Source organism: Entelurus aequoreus, linkage group LG20, assembly GCF_033978785.1.
Source record: "Entelurus aequoreus isolate RoL-2023_Sb linkage group LG20, RoL_Eaeq_v1.1, whole genome shotgun sequence".
NCBI classification, from domain to species: domain Eukaryota; kingdom Metazoa; phylum Chordata; class Actinopteri; order Syngnathiformes; family Syngnathidae; genus Entelurus; species Entelurus aequoreus.
Window position 1 is genome coordinate 30,684,245 of NC_084750.1, and position 18,783 is coordinate 30,703,027.

An 18,783-nucleotide genomic window follows, 5' to 3' on the forward strand; every position below is an offset into this window, starting at 1 on the left:
CATTAAAATAAATAATATTGGAACTAGTATTACTGATTTTACTATATAAATACATTCAATAAAGTTAGTTAAATAAATAAAAAATAAAAATGCAAAAAAGTCTTGAAACAATTGGAAAACTGCTACTAAAACAAACAAATAACTTAAACAAATGCAAAATCAACTATTATTTACTACTACTATTCCTACCACTACTAAAATAAATAAACACATCTAATAAAATCAAATAAAAAAATTGCGTAAAAAAGTAACTATTAAAACAATTTAAAAAGTATTATAGTCATCATTTAATGAAAATATTACTACTACTACTACTACTAAAAACATTTGAGAAATAAATAAATAATAACGGAACTATTATTTACTACTACTACGACTACCACTAATAAATGAATAAGTTAACAAATAAATGTTATAAAATAAAATAAATACATTAAAAAAAAAAAGTATTGGAACTATTGGAAAATTATTACTTTAGTATTAATAATTAATAAATTATAACCCCTGATGAAATAAAATAAATATTGTTAAAAAAAATTATCAAAACTATTTCAGTCCACTCCGTGTTGTGGTGTTTGATATAATGGCTCTCATCCCTTTAAACTGATTTAAAAGCTGCTGAAGAAGATGAGCCCTTTGGAGCTGGTGGGCCGACTGCCTGGTTCTTTGCTGCGCAGTTTGTCTGTGAAAACTCTGCAGGAAGCAGACATCACTTCCTCTCTACAATTAAAGGCGGAGAGTCTAAACCGCCCACAGGTCGCTACACACATCCTGGCCAAGTATTTTACTATCATGATGATTATTTCTAAAGCTTAACATGCTTCATTTCCTTAGGCCGCTTTTCTGGCTGCAAAGCTTTTCAAGAGGCATACGTCACACTTTTGGTAAGAATACAACAAATTATTTTTCACTGGAAAATGAAAGGACACATTTTGGCAACAATAGCTTATCATTGGCACATTTTTAAGGGGATTTATGATTGTGTCTTTTTCTGACTTATAAATGTTGGATGATCGTGGTAAAGTTTATGCATTTTGGCGTGAGCTTTCACGCTGTTTTGGATGCTTCTGTTTACGTGGTGTTGTACGTTGTCACGTTTTGTCGTCACAGCAAAGTGGACGTACTTATTTGGACATTAAGTCAAGCTTTAAGCTCCTCTACCTATGAGGAAACTAAAAAAGTACAATAAAATATTATTTTCATGTAATCGTGCATATGCATTATTACAACACTGACGTGCGACATGCAGTGACTTGAATTGTGCTAAAAGCAGCTATTTTGAATACACGATCCATCTAGGGATGGGAATTTTTCGGTTACAATTCTGCTTTTGATTCTGTTTAACGATTTGGTTCCTTATAACAGTCCTCTTATCGATTCTTATTTGGAAAAAAACTGAGAAAAAAAGGTGAATTAGCTTAAATGTTGTTTAATTTAGAGGTAACGTGACCTTACAAAGCCTACAGTGGGGTCTCAAGAGTCCCATACGTAGCATAGAAGAAAAAAAGTAACTTACTTAAATTTGTAAATAAATATAAGAAATGAATATTCTTTAGTAGAACTCATCCATCCATCCATCGGTTTTCATTTAATCATGTGCAAATTACACAAGAATGTAACATTTAGTAACATGTGATATTAACCTATTACATGCAAAGTGAGATATGTCAAAAATCTCAGAAAATGCAAGGTTTCAGAAACTGTAAGCCATGATGATGATCAAAACATATTTCTCTTTGCATGTAATGAGTTAATATCACAGATTAGTTTCACATTTGAAGTTAATTACTGACATGAATGGACTTTTACGCCATATTCTAATTTGAGTTTCACCTGTATAATATAAAGACAGAGACAGGTTGCAGGAAAACGTGCAGGTTTTATCTGACTACAATTGAACAACCTACCGAAAATGCAAACTTTTGACCACAAACTTAGTCGCTGCTCGGTGACATCCGTCTACAGAACTTTATCCCCAGAGCATGTGTCCTCCGGAAATAAAATATATGTTTAACAAATAGAACTCCATATACGGTACACAAGATAGTGGAAATACCTTATAGCACATCACATAATACGAACAGGTATACACTTGTGATTTAGGGCTATATAAATAAACATTGAGTGATTGATTGATTGATTGATTGATTGATATAAATAAAATAGAACAATAAATTATAAATACAAATTAAACTGCTATGAATACAACTAAGGATGGACTTTGTCATACCAGCACACATTTACACACGAAAAGACACATTATATATCTTGAAAACAATGTCTAATAAGAGTTAATGACAAAAAGCAGTGCTTCTCAATTATTTTCTGTTACGCCACCCTAGGAAGAAGAAATTATATTGCGACCCCTCACTCTCCACAGTGATTATAAATAGTATAATTTGTCTGTAAAATTGTTACAACTATAACTCTGCATCTTATTGTAAGCCTATTAAACATGGAGGATAACAACACAGCGTTTTTTCCTCGTCTCCCACCGTGGTTACAGTGAAGCCAAGTGCTACGTACGCGTCATCGTATTCTGGTGCGGCAAAACAAGCATGTTCTCCGAGGTCACACGCAACCCCCATGGCATCGCACCGCGCCCCCCAAGTGAGGCCGGCCCTACTATTTGAGAATGAGCGGCAGGCGTGAACTGGAGCTGCCTGCCTCAGAATCTGTCTGTCATCATGCTCATCTAACTGAGAAGGCATTCATTTCAATTTAACAAATAATAGCGCTAACATGATAAAAGGTGTTTGTTAGTATCTGTTGTATTTAGATGACATGCTAGCGTTACTGCAGCTAGGATTAGATAGGAGCGGGTAAAAATTGCACTTTCCCTTAAAATGATTGCATGCTGTGTGTCCTAATGTTCCAGCATTGTATGTCTTCCTCTTGATGAAATAGCAGCCGTATAATTATTACAAGTAGCACCGTTGCAAAATTTTCATGTAAATTGTTTGTGTTTGTTACGCCTGGGCATTGCCATTTTGCGATCTGACGTCACTACGCACGTTGCGTAATGACATCATCCCCACCTGGAAGAATCGATAATAGCAAGCGATTCCAAAGAATTGATACACTGGGAACCGGTTCTGAACAAGAACCGGTTTTCGATTCCCATCCCTACTAATAGTGAAGCATTAGTAGTGCACACTAGTAGTTCTACATTGATCGTACACAACGATAGTGTTTTGCAATAAATTTGCAAACTTTAATAATGATTTTTAATAATAGTGCACACTAAAAATTGGCCATTAAAGTGCCTACTAATAGTGTTTTCCAATGATAATGTTTTCAATGATAGTGCACACCGTTTTTTAATAATAGTGCAGTCTTATCTAACAGAGCTGCTGTGCTAATTCACTTGTAGGTCTTAAACCTTGACCTTACACATGAATAAATGTTTGCATATGTTTTGTATTTATGTGCCTATGAAGGTTCTCATTCATCCAAGTCGATGTCATCTCAGGGCGTTTAATTGTTCGCAATTGGTTTGTCCTGGAAGACGTTTTGTATTTATGTCGCTGCAGGAGGACTTCCATCATTCAGGGTGTTACCTGTAAGATGATTGACAAAATGGCTGACACAGATCTGCAAGACATGGCTCAGGCCATAGAGGAGACACCATGGTGGCTCTCCAAGGCACAGGTATCAGCTGTGATATTATACTACAGTATTGTAGAGAGCACATGTATCAGCTGTCATACTATACTAACGCATCTTAGAGAGAACAGGTATCAGCCGTGATATTATGCTACAGTATTGTAGAGAGCACATGTATCAGCTGTCATACTATACTAACGCATCTTAGAGAGAACAGGTATCAGCTACGATACTATACTACAGCATCGTAGAGAACACAGGTATACGCTGCAATACAATACTAGAGCATCGTAGAGAACACAGGTATCAGCTACGATACTATACTACTGTATCGTGGAGAACACATGTATCAGCTGTCATACTATAGAGCATCGTAGAGAGCACAGTTATTAGCTGTGATACTATACAAGAGCATTGTATAGAGCACAGGTATCAGCTATGATACTATACTAGAGCATCGTAGAGAGCACAGGTATCAGCTACAATACTATACTAGAGCATCATGGAGAGCACAGGTATCAGCTACGATACTAGAGCATCGTAGAGAGCACAGATATCAGCTGCAATCAATCAATCAAAGTTTACTTATATAGCCCTTAATCACAAATGTCTCAAAGGGCTGCACAAGCCACAAAGACTTCCTCAGCTCTGATTCCACATCAGGGCAAGAAAAAACTGAACCCAATGGGAACAACGAGAAACCTTGGAAGTCCCCACAGATGTGGGGACGGTCCCCACATATGTGGGGACCGTCCCCTTGGGTGACCGGTGCAATGGATGCCGAGTGGATACGGTTAATAACGTGAGAGTCCAGTCCATAGTGAGGCCACCAGTGGATCCTCTTGTATGGAGACAAGTCAGCAGCACAGAGACATCACCGATTGATGGATAGAGCGATCCTGACTTGAATAGCTAGCGCCTTCTTTAGTGGCAACTGATCTGTGTCCACCTGATAACCTCTCCATGCAGGAGAGTGGGGCAGACAGAAGAGAGACGACAGATCAACTGGTCTAAAAAGGTGCCTATTTAAAGGCTAGGGTGGATAAATGAGTTTTTAGATAGGCCTTAAATGCTTCTACTGAGGCAGCATCTCTAACTGTTACTGGTAGGGCATTCCAGAGTACTGGTGCCCGAAAAGAAAAAACACTATAACCTGCAGACTTTTTTTGGGATCCGGAAATCACTAATAAACCGGAGTTCTTAGAATTCAGATTACTGACCGGGACATATGGTACAATACAGTCAGCAAGATAATATGGAGCAATACTGTTCTGTATTTCAGATTAGATATCAAGTAAATAGCAGTATTGCTGATATTAATAGGTACAGTAAATTATTAGAATAACCGCTTCTATTATTGTGTACTGTATTCTCAGGGTATTCAATCGATCGAAACTGGACTGTTTGGTTAATCTCAGACAAGATCTGACCAATCTAAGTCTATGAGCATGAACTGATGAAGCCTACTCGGACGAGAGGCGAAACATCTTCTAAGACAAACCACAGTCCGGTTGCGATCGATTGACTGCCCTGAGATGCCGATGACCTAGATGAATGAGAACATTTTATGTACTTTTAGATTGGATGTGCAGCCTGGAAATACTTCGCAGCTTTGAGGAAAGCACGAGCAGATTGCTTCAAAAACATCACAGAGGAGCAGCTTATTGAAATTCCAACAAGTCTGATGATCCACCTGCCGTAAGAACACAAAGCACACATCACTCTGCGGCTTTAAAGAGGAACGGCATTTTTTGGAAATTTGCATATTGTTCGGCATCATGAGAGATATGACGATGGATGTTATTTTTTTTTATGCATTCTAAATATTAAATAAATGCAATCAAAAGTCCGCTTACAATGCTAAGCGTCTTTTCGTGTCGTTATCGCCATTTCTGGGTCCTATATGGCTGTCAAAGTGTACCAACTTTTCGGAGAACGTACTTAGCCACCTACTTTCCAGGTGAGAGGCATGATTTAAGATCTAAAATAAACTTACAGGGAGCAAGGAAGCGAGGAATCACCTCGCTAGTTTATCATGTCGAAATAGTACACAAGATGTTATCCCAGCGCCGCTATAAATAGTTTGTCTATGTTAACGCTTATAATAACAATTTTACTAATTATTGGTTAATATTCGAGTCACAAAATGTAAATAGAGTATTGTTGACACTTATTTATTGAATTTTATGGTCGTAATAGAGGACCTCCCATTGGCTCCACTGTAAGCGGACTTTTATTTATGTTTATTTAATATTTAGAATGCATTAAAAAAGGAGGTTAGTGCTGGTGCCTCACAATAAGAAGGTTCTGGGTTCGATCCCCAGGCTCAGGGTCTTTCTGTGTGGAGTGTCAGGCCTGCTACTAACAGTTTAGTCATGTTTGTGTTTTCCTGTGTTCAGTGCTTTTTCCTGTCCAGTGTTCTTATTTTGGTCACTGCACCGCTGTCCGGAGCGCTGCCTCTCTCACCTGTCTCTGATTGGCACTCTAGACACACCTTTTACCTGTTGCCAATCAGGCTTATTTATAAGCCAGCCTGCCCTGCATACAGGGCTGGATCATTCTACTTGTTAGTCAGCTTCCTGTGCACCTCCCTCTTGCCAATAAATGTACTTTTACCTGCAGGCTGTCTGCTATTTCTGCATCTTTGGGGTCAACGCTTACCAAACCTTGACAGAAATTATCCAGCCAGTGAGTGACCGTGCAGAGATTTGTATGGCCCACCGGCTTGACAAGATTATGGCCCTGATTGCCACATTGAAGCATACTCCAGCTTCTTCTCAAGCTCCCTCCCACCCCTCCCCCTAGGGGCTATGAGTAGCTGTGCTGCTGGGGAGGCACAGCAACTTTCTGCTCCAGTGAGGTTATCCACGACGCCACTACCATGCCTCCCTACTTGGATTACCTCATCAGCGACGTTGCTACCAGCAAGCCTTCCTGCTTCAGAGTGGTCGTCCACGATGCTACCATGTCTCTCTGCTGGGATGACCTCAACGACGCCGCTACCAGTACTCCCTTCTGCTCCAGTGAGTTTGTCTTCAGTGGGTCTGCCGCAGCTCCAGTGGGTCTGCCGCTGTCGCCACCCGCAACTCCAGTGGGTCTCCTGCAGAAGTCCATCTGGCGCTCGCCGTCCTCGCCTTCCGCATGAGTGCGCGTCTGGCGCTCGCCGTCCTCGCCTGCTGCAGGAGCGCACGTCTGGCGCTCATCGTCCTCGTCTGCTGCAAGAGTGCCCTTCTGGCGCTCACTGTCCTCACCTGCTGCAAGAGCACCTGTCTGGCACTTGTCGTCCTCGTCTGCTGCAAGAGTGCCCTTCTGGCGCTCACCGTCCTCACCTGCTGCAGGAGCACCTGTCTGGCACTTGTCCTCGCCTGCTGCAGGAGCGCCCGTCTGGCACTCGCTGTCCTCGCCTGCTGCAGGAGCGCACGTCTGGTGCTTGTTGTCCTCGTCTGCTGCAAGAGTGCCCTTCTGGCGCTCACCGTCCTCACCTGCTGCAGGAGCACCTGTCTGGCACTTGTCGTCCTCGCCTGCTGCAGGAGCGCCCGTCTGGCACTCGCTGTCCTCGCCTGCTGCAGGAGCACTCATCTGGCGCTTGCCGTCCTCGCTTGCTGCGGAGCGCCCGTCTGGCGTCTGGAAGAGCTCATTTGGCACACACCGTCCTCGCCTGCTGCAGAAGTGCTAGTCTGGGGTTTATTTTCCAGCAGCAGGTCCTGGGACGTGGGCGTTGACGACTGCTGCTGCTGGGGTGTTCATTGTGGGCTTCTCTTGCTCCGCTTTGCCAGCTACGTCTCTGTTCCACCCACCGCCGACACCTGCCTCTTCCCCGCTGGCTGCAGGGACACAAGGCCTGGACTGTTGGCCGGCCCCTCCGCCATTGCTCCCTCCACCCTCAGTTGGTTTTTGGACTCTCTGTTGAATTTAAAACGTCTGATATGCGTTGTAGGAAAGTCAGGCCTGCTCCTGACAGTTTAATCATGTTTGTCTTCCTGTGTTCTGTGCTTTTTCCTGTCCAGTGCTGTTATTTTGGTTTCTGTTTCCTGTCACTGCACCTCAGCGCAGCCTCCCTCCAAAAACATGCACCTGGGGATAGGTTGATTGGCAACACTAAATTGGTCCTAATGTGTGAATTTGCGTGTCAATGTTGTCTGTGTTTGCACTTCGATGAGGTGGCGAATTGTCAAGGGTGTACCCTGCCTTCCACCCAAATGCAGCTGGGATAGGCGAGAGGGACAAGCGATAGAAACTGGATGGAAAAAAAAATAATTCGTCATCATGTCTTTCATAATGATTGTGAACCATAGGCAAAGTAAAAAAAAAAAAAGTGCAGTTCCCCGTTAGATATATATATATATATATATATATATATATATATATATATATATATATATATATATATATATATATATATATATATATATATATATATATATATACACACACACATATACATATATTAATATGTACATATGTATGTACAATGTGTATATATGTACACACACACATATATATATATATATATATATATATATATATATATATATATATATATATATATATATATATATATATATATATATGAATATATATATATATATATATATACATATACATATACATACATATTAGGGGTGTGGGGAAAAATCGATTCGAATTCGAATCGCGATTCTCACGTTGTGCGATTCAGAATCGATTCTTTTTTTCTTTTTCTTTTTTTAATGTATTAAAAAAAATTATTATTATTTTTATTTTTTATTTTTTATTACAGTTTTTTTCCATCGCTAACAAGCGCTTACCTATACTTAAAATACTTTTACTAAACTCTTAACACAGACTTACACCTACAAAACACAATTGGCCAAATAGATCATTTTCTTCTCAAAAGCACATTTTGTTAACTATATACTAACTCTTCATTTCAAAATAGAAGACATCTTTCTCTGCACACATTAACTTTACCAAAACACTGGACATCTGAATCAAAATGAAATTATTCTTTCAAAGAATAACTCTTGTTTTCACTTCACAAGGAACATGCAGCCAATCAAAGTACACCAGGTTTCAAAATACTGGCTATTGTGGACATTACAAAAACTGCATAGACTTTTATGTTTCAGTTTTACAGGTATTTGCATGCAAAACATGCAATCCACAGTTTTTTACGCCTAATTTTTTGGTTGGGAACTGTATATCCACATGTAATGTTCACATTCAAAAGCATTCCAGTAAAAAGCGAATCAGTTTATTTTTCTTTACTGTTTACTACAGGAGGTATAGTAGAAATACTGTTTACATTATGATACAACAGAAAACGTTTTACAGTATTGTTTACAGTAAAGTTAACAAAATATCCATGAACAAAAAAGCAACAGCAAAAAGTCCAGTAAAAAGGGAGAACTAAAAAAAACCACACAATTCCTTTACAGTATCTAATCCCTGCGATCTTCAGGGTTAGGCCACAAGTTTTCATCCACATCGCATCTGATGTTACAGTATTATCAGCTGGGATATATTGTTTTAGAACTGGTATTACTGTATTACAGAAGCAGAGGTTTTTATACTGTATCTAAGGTTTGGAATATTGTGTTTGCAATTGTGGGATGTTGTGTGTTAACATTTGTAAATAATACAAAAACAATCCATAATTTTGTTTGGAGGTATAGCTTGTCTGTTAAGAAAATGTAAGCATTATATAAATGTGTTCACCGACTGCATATTGTGTAAAAACAACATGAAATGTGTGAATGGTATGGCCACAAAGGACCGATGTTGTGCTAATCGTGTTTAGAGTTTTGAAAATGTGACTACTGTTTAGAAAAACGCTTGTTAGCGACTGAAAAAAACTGTAATCAATCCAACAAAACAATACACAGCAATACCATAACAATGCAATCCAATTCCAAAACCAAACCCAACCCAGCAACACTCAGAACTGCAATAAACAGAGCAATTGAGAGGAGACACAAACACGACACAGAACAAACCAAAAGTAGTGAAACAAAAATGGATATTATCAACAACAGTATCAATATTAGTTACAATTTCACCATAGCAGTGATTAAAAATCCCTCATTGACATTATCATTAGACATTTATAAAATAAAATAGTGTCACAGTGGCTTACACTTGCATCGCATCTCATAAGCTTGACAACACACTGTGTCCAATATTTTTACAAAGATAAAATAAGTCATATTTTTGGTTCATTTAATAGTTCAAACAAATTTACATTATTGCAATCAGTTGATAAAACATTGTACTTTACAATTATAAAAGCTTTTTACAAAAATCTACTACTCTGCTTGGATGTCAGCAGACTGGGGTAGATCCTGCTGAAATCCTATGTATTGAATGAATAGAGAGTCGTTTTGAATCGGGAAAAAAATCGTTTTTGAATCGAGAATCGTGTTGAATTGAAAAAAAAAAAAGATTTTGAATCGAATCGTGACCCCAAGAATCGATATTGAATCGAATCGTGGGACACCCAAAGATTCACAGCCCTAATACATATATATATATACATATATATATATATATATATATATATATATATATATATATATATATATATATATATACATATATATATATATATATATATATATATATATATATATATATATATATATATATATATATATATATATATATATATATATATATATATATATATATATACACATACATACATACGTATGTATGTATGTATATATATATACACACATATATATATATACATATACATACATATATATATACATACATACATACATATATATACATATACATACATATATATATATACATATACATACATATATATATACATATATATGTACATATACATACATATGTATATATATATATACATATACATACATATACATACATATGTATATATATATATATACATATACATACATATACATATATATATATATATATATATATATATATATATATATATATATATATATATATATATATATATATATATATATATATATACAGTACATACAGTATACATATATATATACATATACATACATATGTATATATATATATATATACAGTACATACAATATACATATATACACATATACATATACATACATATGTGTATATATATATAAATATATATATCAGGGGTCGGCAACCTTTACCACTCAAAGAGCCATTTTGGCAAGTTTCACAAATTAAAGAAAATAATGTGAGCCACAAAAAAAAAATTAAAATTTTAAATGAAAAACACCGCATACAAAGCTTAAATTGCTTTGTGCTATGTTAACCAGGGGTCTCAGACACACGCACCGGCACACACTTTAATATGTAAATTTGATATAAGGGCGGTCCGCAAGTTTTGAATGAATGGCGCTTGATAGCGTCATGCTTGCCAATCCTCTCATTATTTCCGGGAGACTCCCGGATATCAGGACGTGATGGCACTGCTTTTGGCGCCCTCTACAGCCTGCTCAAACAGTGTACATGCTCGACCGCATGTAGAATGCAGCTTCAGCTGGCGTACTAGGTCAGCAGCCACACAGCTTACACTGACGGTAGCCGTAGAAAAAAAAACTTTAACACTGTTATGTTACAAATATACGCCACACTTTGAACCCACACCAAAAAAGAATGACAAACACATTTCTGGAGAACATCTGCACTGTAACACAACATAAACACAACACAACAAATACCCAGAATCCCATGCAGCACTAACTCTTCCGCTCAACCGACGCACGGAGGGGGCAGGGGGTTGATGTGTGGGGGGGTTTGGTGGTAGCGGGGGTGTATAATCTAGACCGGAAGAGTTAGGGCTGCATGGGATTCTGGGTATTGGTTGTGTTGTGTTTATGTTGTGTTACGGTGGGATGTTCTCCAGAAATGTGTTTTTCATTCTTTTTTGCTGTGGGTTCACAGTGTGGCGCATATTTGTAACGTAACAGTGTTAAAGTTGTTTTATACGGCTACCGCCAGTGTAAGCTGTGTGGCTGATGACTAAGTATGCTTTGCTGTCTCCTACGTGTGCAAGTAAAAGCTACATACAACATTTGTAAATGCTATAGAGGACAATTACTGCAGTGCATTCAGGGCACGCCCTTAATTTAGTAATCAGAGTGAAAATAATTGGGAAGAATGGTTGCCCGGATCTGAACCCGAGCGGTGTTTTGTTATTGGACTTTTGTGCCCGTCACAGATTGTCCATAACAAACACCATGTTCAAACATAAGGGTGTCCATATGTGCACTTGGCACCAGGACACCCAAGGCCGCAGTTCCATGATCGACTTTGTAGTTGTGTCGTCGGATTTGCGGCCTCATGTTTTGGACACTCGGGTGAAGAGAGGGGCGGAGCTTTCTACCGATCACCACCTGGTGGTGAGTTGGCTGCGATGGTGGGGGAGGATGCCGGACAGACCTGGCAGGCCCAAACGCATTGTGAGGGTTTGCTGGGAACGTCTGGCAGAGTCTCCTGTCAGAGAGAGTTTCAATTCCCACCTCCGGAAGAACTTTGAACATGTCACGAGGGAGGTGCTGGACATTGAGTCCGAATGGACCATGTTCCGCACCTCTATTGTCGAGGCGGCTGATTGGAGCTGTGGCCGCAAGGTAGTTGGTGCCTGTCGTGGCGGTAATCCTAGAACCCGTTGGTGGACACCGGCGGTGAGGGATGCCGTCAAGCTGAAGAAGGAGTCCTATCGGGTTCTTTTGGCTCATAGGACTCCTGAGGCAGCGGACAGGTACCGACAGGCCAAGCGGTGTGCGGCTTCGGCGGTCGCGGAGGCAAAAACTCGGACATGGGAGGAGTTCGGGGAAGCCATGGAAAACGACTTCCGGACAGCTTCGAAGCGATTCTGGACCACCATCCGCCGCCTCAGGAAGGGGAAGCAGTGCACTATCAACACCGTGTATGGTGAGGATGGTGTTCTGCTGACCTCGACTGCGGATGTTGTGGATCGGTGGAGGGAATACTTCGAAGACCTCCTCAATCCCACCAACACGTCTTCCTATGAGGAAGTAGTGCCTGGGGAATCTGTGGTGGGCTCTCCTATTTCTGGGGCTGAGGTTGCTGAGGTAGTTAAAAAGCTCCTCGGTGGCAAGGCCCCGGGGGTGGATGAGATCCGCCCAGAGTTCCTTAAGGCTCTGGATGCTGTGGGGCTGTCTTGGTTGACAAGACTCTGCAGCATCGCGTGGACATCGGGGGCGGTACCTCTGGACTGGCAGACCGGGGTGGTGGTTCCTCTCTTTAAGAATGGGGAACCGGAGGGTGTGTTCTAACTATCGTGGGATCACACTCCTCAGCCTTCCCGGTAAGGTCTATTCAGGTGTGCTGGAGAGGAGGCTACGCCGGATAGTCGAACCTCGGATTCAGGAGGAACAGTGTGGTTTTCGTCCTGGTCGTGGAACTGTGGACCAGCTCTATACTCTCGGCAGGGTCCTTGAGGGTGCATGGGAGTTTGCCCAACCAGTCTACATGTGTTTTGTGGACTTGGAGAAGGCATTCGACCGTGTCCCTCGGGAAGTCCTGTGGGGAGTGCTCAGAGAGTATGGGGTATCGGACTGTCTGATTGTGGCGGTCCGCTCCCTGTATGATCAGTGCCAGAGTTTGGTCCGCATTGCCGGCAGTAAGTCGGACACGTTTCCAGTGAGAGTTGGACTCCGCCAAGGCTGCCCTTTGTCACTGATTCTGTTCATAACTTTTATGGACAGAATTTCTAAGCGCAGTCAAGGCGTTGAGGGGATCTGGTTTGGTGGCTGCAAGATTAGGTCTCTGCTTTTTGCAGATGATGTGGTCCTGATGGCTTCATCTGGCCAGGATCTTCAGCTCTCGCTGGATCGGTTCGCAGCTGAGTGTGAAGCGACTGGGATGAGAATCAGCACCTCCAAGTCCAAATCCATGGTTCTCGCCCGGAAAAGGGTGGAGTGCCATCTCCGGGTTGCGGAGGAGACCCTGCCCCAAGTGGAGGAGTTCAAGTACCTCGGAGTCTTGTTCACGAGTGAGGGAAGAGTGGATCGTGAGATCGACAGGCGGATCGGTGCGGCGTCTTCAGTAATGCGGACGCTGTATCGATCCGTTGTGGTGAAGAAGGAGCTGAGCCGGAAGGCAAAGCTCTCAATTTACCGGTCGATCTACGTTCCCAACCTCACCTATGGTCATGAGCTTTGGGTTATGACCGAAAGGACAAGATCACGGGTACAAGCGGCCGAAATGAGTTTCCTCCGCCGGGTGGCGGGGCTCTCCCTTAGAGATAGGGTGAGAAGCTCTGCCATCCGGGGGGAGCTCAAAGTAAAGCCGCTGCTCCTCCACATCGAGAGGAGCCAGATGAGGTGGTTCGGGCATCTGGTCAGGATGCCACCCGAACGCCTCCCTAGGGAGGTGTTTAGGGCACGTCCGACCGGTAGGAGGCCACGAGGAAGACCCAGGACACGTTGGGAAGACTATGTCTCCCGGCTGGCCTGGGAACGCCTCAGGATCCCCCGGGAGGAGCTGGACGAAGTGGCTGGGGAGAGGGAAGTCTGGGCTTCCCTGCTTAAGCTGCTGCCCCCGCGACCCGACTTCGGATAAGCGGAAGAAGATGGATGGATGGATGGATGGATGGATGGAGAGTGAAAATAGGATTATATTTGCCCTGGGAGTTAACTAGGAGAGGCACTGAGATCCAGAAGTCTCCTGGGAAAATTGGGGGGGGGTCGGCAAGTATGCAGCTGAGCCGCATCTGAGTGGTCAAAGAGCCGCATGCGGCTCCGGAGCCGCGGGTTGCCGACCCCTGAGATATATATATATATATATATATATATATATATATATATATATATATATATATATATATATATATATATATATATATATATATATAATACATTATTTATCATGTCTTCCAGGGCTTGGGAATTGAACCATCTACCTGATTCTGTTTGTGAAGTGTTCCTCAACAAGACGCAATCAGCCAAACTCTCCTCCCTGCCTCGTCCATCAACATCTCGACTTGCGCTTCTGCACAAAGCTCTGCACTGCCTCACCAAGGTGGGACCAGCCTTGTCAAATACAAAAAAGTAAAACAAAAAAATGCATGATTTTTTTTTTTTTTTAAATATTTTCTAAACAACTGTGAAATAATATAAAATACACTTAAATCACTTTACAATTTGGATTTACTGTACTTAAGTGTAATGTACTGTCAATATAATCTTTACATTATATTTAAATTATATAAAATATAAAAATGTATACAAAAATTATAATTTTTTTACTGGAATTTGTTTCTATTCTAACATTTTTTTTTTTTGCATGTCTGCTTGTGTACTGTATTCGTTTTTTATAAAGAAATATAGATAATTATTTTAAAATAGTTTTATAAAATGTTCATTGTTTTGAAAAACAAAACAAATGTAATAAGTTGGCATGCATGTATTCTTGTATACTGCATTTATACATACACTTATGTCAATAAATGTAAAAAGATATGATAAATATGTAAAAAACATTCCTTTTATACATTTTTAGAAAGTTTGCATGCCTGTTTATGTGTATATAAAATAAATGTGTTACATACATCAGTCAATAATAAGACTATATAATAATTACAATGTAAAAATGTATATTCTTGAAATTGTATGAACATTTTCATTGTAATCATGATACAAAAAATAATTACATTGAAATATTAGTTTCCAGGCATGCCAGCCTCATTTCATTTTTCATTTCATGTATTTATTTATTTCAGGCAATGACATAAAAAAGTACAAAGTTGACCACACATAATAATATAAATTAATATAGTGCAAAGGTAATGTATAGTATGTAATGCATAATGCATGCTTAATAGTGCATTCATATTCACTGCATAACATACAGTTATATACATTAATATAACAATCTATCATAGTATAATATAAGAATTTAAAAAAATTTAAATATTTTTTGGAACATTTTCAATGTTTTCAAAGCCATTTTTTCTAACAGATACAATAGATATAATCTATGTACACAGAAATACTCATATTTTATTCAATGACATTTTTAGTATGTTTAGGTATTTTTAAAATCGTTTTCTACATGTCTGCTTATATACTGTATTTATTTTCGCTACATTACATACAATTATATTAAAATAGATACATTGTAGAAATTTAATATTCTTGAGAAATTTTTATGAGCATGTTTCATGTTATAAAGTAAAAAAAAGTATTAAAATATTTTGTATGCATGTCTGCTTATAAAATGTAGTAATATCCATTACGTACGATGAATAATATAAAAACAGATCATGAACAGTATATATAAATTAACATTTTACAAATCATTTTATGAACACTTTCAATAGGGTCCAAAGCCATTTTTCTAACAGATACAGCAAATATGTTTTATGTACTCAGGAATACTCTTCATATTATTTTATTAAATTACATTTTTCATTGTTTTGAAGGTTGATAAAATCTATTTTTAAAATACATTTTTCACATGTCTGCTATTATACTGTATTTATAATCGTGACATTACATACAATTAATAACAAATATAAAATAATAATAAATTGTAGAAATAAATCAACATTACTAGAGAATTTGTATGAACATTTTCCAAAAATTTTTGTTATCTTTGCAAGCATGTCTGCTTACAAACTGTAATAATCGCTACATACACATGCATATATAAGAATGCATATATAAACATATCTCGCTACAAACACAAATTAAATACAAATAATTATAAGAATGAATGTAAAAATATTAAAGTATAATTTAAGATATTTTATTTTTAATGTCATTTTGTATGTCCCCAACAATATATACAGTAGATATAATGTATGTTCCCGGGTAAACTCCTTATATTTTATTTAATTACATTTTTGTTATGTTTTGAAGGACAAAAAAACGTTTTTCCAAAATTAGTTTGCAATTATATGAACAATGTTGAAAAGGTTAATGCATAATATATACAGAACTATTTCTATAATATTTAATTTTAAAAAATGTTAAAGTTGTATTAAAATGGTGTGATTAGTAAAATTGTATAGTACTTTGTTACTGAGTAATTATGAATATAAAAAATATGTAATAAGAGTTTTTCATTGTTTACAACATATTTTTCATGACAGATTGCATTAAAAATATGCAATTTTGATAAATACTTTATATGCTTACAACATAGGTACCATGACATAAACCATAACGTTCAATATTTTGTTTGTACACTGATAACTTCCAGCTAATTGGCAATAATCCTCTTAAAAAATCCCCAAGTTTGAAAATACCTAAAACATTTTTTCATTTAACAGAAATAGCCTTGAAGGAAATATTTAACCTCATTTCCAAATGCATGTTTTCAGGATAAGAACATGTCATCACTGCTGACCGTAGAAGATGTTTCCAGACTTGGAGAACTCGTGTGTGAGCTTCCAGCGTCCACGTTGAGCCTAATGGATGCCAACACCCTCAACGTCAGCATGCAGGTCATAGCTTCCTGTCAGCATGTTCCTCACAGAGAAGCCCTGATGCAGCTCATCAAAGAAAACTTTAGGTACTTTTCAATCCTGCTCCTAGTGGACAACTGAGATATTATAGGTACAGGAAGACAGTACAGTGCAATGTCTTTTTTTTTTTTTTTTACTATTTCCTGCAGGAACCCATCTGAATGGTCACAGGAAACTATGGAGTCACTTGGTCCACTTTGGGATTGGGATGAAAATGCTCTGTTTGCGCTGCCCTTTAAGGTGTGTCACTTACAGTTTGTGAAGTGAATTATATTTATATAGCTTTACATAGTGAAACCCATTATCTACTGTACATCTTTAAGCTACAATTAAACCAGTGTGGGTGGTACTGGGTGCAGGTGGCTTAAGTGTCTTGCCCAAGGACACAACAGCAGTGACCAGGATGGCGGAAGTGGCGATCGAACCCGGAACCTCAAGTTGCTGGCACGGCCGCTCTATCAACCGAGCCACGCCAGAACCAGAACTAGCAGATGGCCGTTAAGCTTTTCAATCTGGCCCGCCGGACATTTTGAGATGGAAACTGTAGCTGCCATTATGATGTGCAGTGATGTTTTCAAATGACCGTAAATCTTGAGTATTTCAATGGTTGGAATCTGTACTTTTGCATGATATACTAGTTACTATGGTAATCTAAGTCACAGCAGCTCAGATATAAACTGTTTCCAGAGCGGCCATCCTGAAATGCGGGTGTCAGGGACAGACGTGGAAGGAGATTATTACAACAAAGTGCTAAAGCTTAGTGATACATCAGATGTATCAGATTGTAGGTGGGGGTTTTTTAACCGTCGCGTTCATATTTCGCTGTGTTTGTTGCATTTTTGTTGCGTTTCGCTTAATTGTAAAATATGTCGATCGAGAGGGTGTGTGACGTTCATATGTTGTCAATATTCAGTGTTTTATCGTTCATAGTTAATAATGTAAATCCCACATTCTTTATTTTCATGTACATTCTGGGTGTCTCATTCAGTAAAAAAAATTTAAATTCCATTCCGTTTTTTAAGGCGGTCTGTCATAACATTTTTAGCATTCAATCAGACATTATTGTGAGGTTTTGTATTAGTGTTCCTAAAATAGATATACCGGCCCCCCTCTGAATCTGGCCCCCCGAGTGAAAATAATTGCAGAGGCCTGTGTTATACTGTGATTCTTACATTATTTACATATTTCAACAAGACAAACAGAACTAAAATGGCATAATGTGACAGCAAAAAGATGAAATGTTGATACAGATACCATGCTTGTCACAAACAACACAAAGTTGAAATGCAGATTTCTATTTTAAATATGTTAATTCAAATAAAAAGTTGAGATGCAAGTTTTTTCTTTAAATATATGTGTAGTCAAAGAAAATTGTGTTTTTCTTGACACACTTTTCATGAAGATAAACTAACTAATATATGTGATCGTTGTTGAGCACTAGGAGTGTGAATCTTTGTGCACCTAACAATTCAATCCAGTTCCGTTTCCTGGAATGACAATTTTGTTTTAGAATTGATCTTCTCATTTCAAACTGATTCTCGCAATGCATTATTTGGCATAATAATTATAATTAAACTTTTTCAAAACAGGTTACAGGTTAGAGCTGCTCCTTCTGGTTGATTTGAGATGGTCTAAAAACGTATTTAAAAAAAATTGAAAAATATATATTTTATAAAATTTGTTTGAGTCAATTTTAGAAAATTATGAATTGA

General features: G+C 38.6%; 1 protein-coding gene across 1 annotated transcript in view; it reads left to right on the forward strand.

Annotated features, from left to right (window-relative positions):
* LOC133635731 (otoancorin-like) overlaps positions 1-18,783 on the forward strand; it is a 73,030-nt gene that overhangs the window by 30,388 nt on the left and 23,859 nt on the right. Inside the window, exons 8-14 of the mRNA XM_062028980.1 lie at positions 616-756; positions 835-884; positions 3,534-3,651; positions 5,186-5,304; positions 14,481-14,622; positions 16,928-17,118; positions 17,221-17,311. Coding sequence (XP_061884964.1) covers positions 616-756; positions 835-884; positions 3,534-3,651; positions 5,186-5,304; positions 14,481-14,622; positions 16,928-17,118; positions 17,221-17,311 — 852 coding nt within the window. The remainder of the gene's footprint in view (positions 1-615; positions 757-834; positions 885-3,533; positions 3,652-5,185; positions 5,305-14,480; positions 14,623-16,927; positions 17,119-17,220; positions 17,312-18,783) is intronic.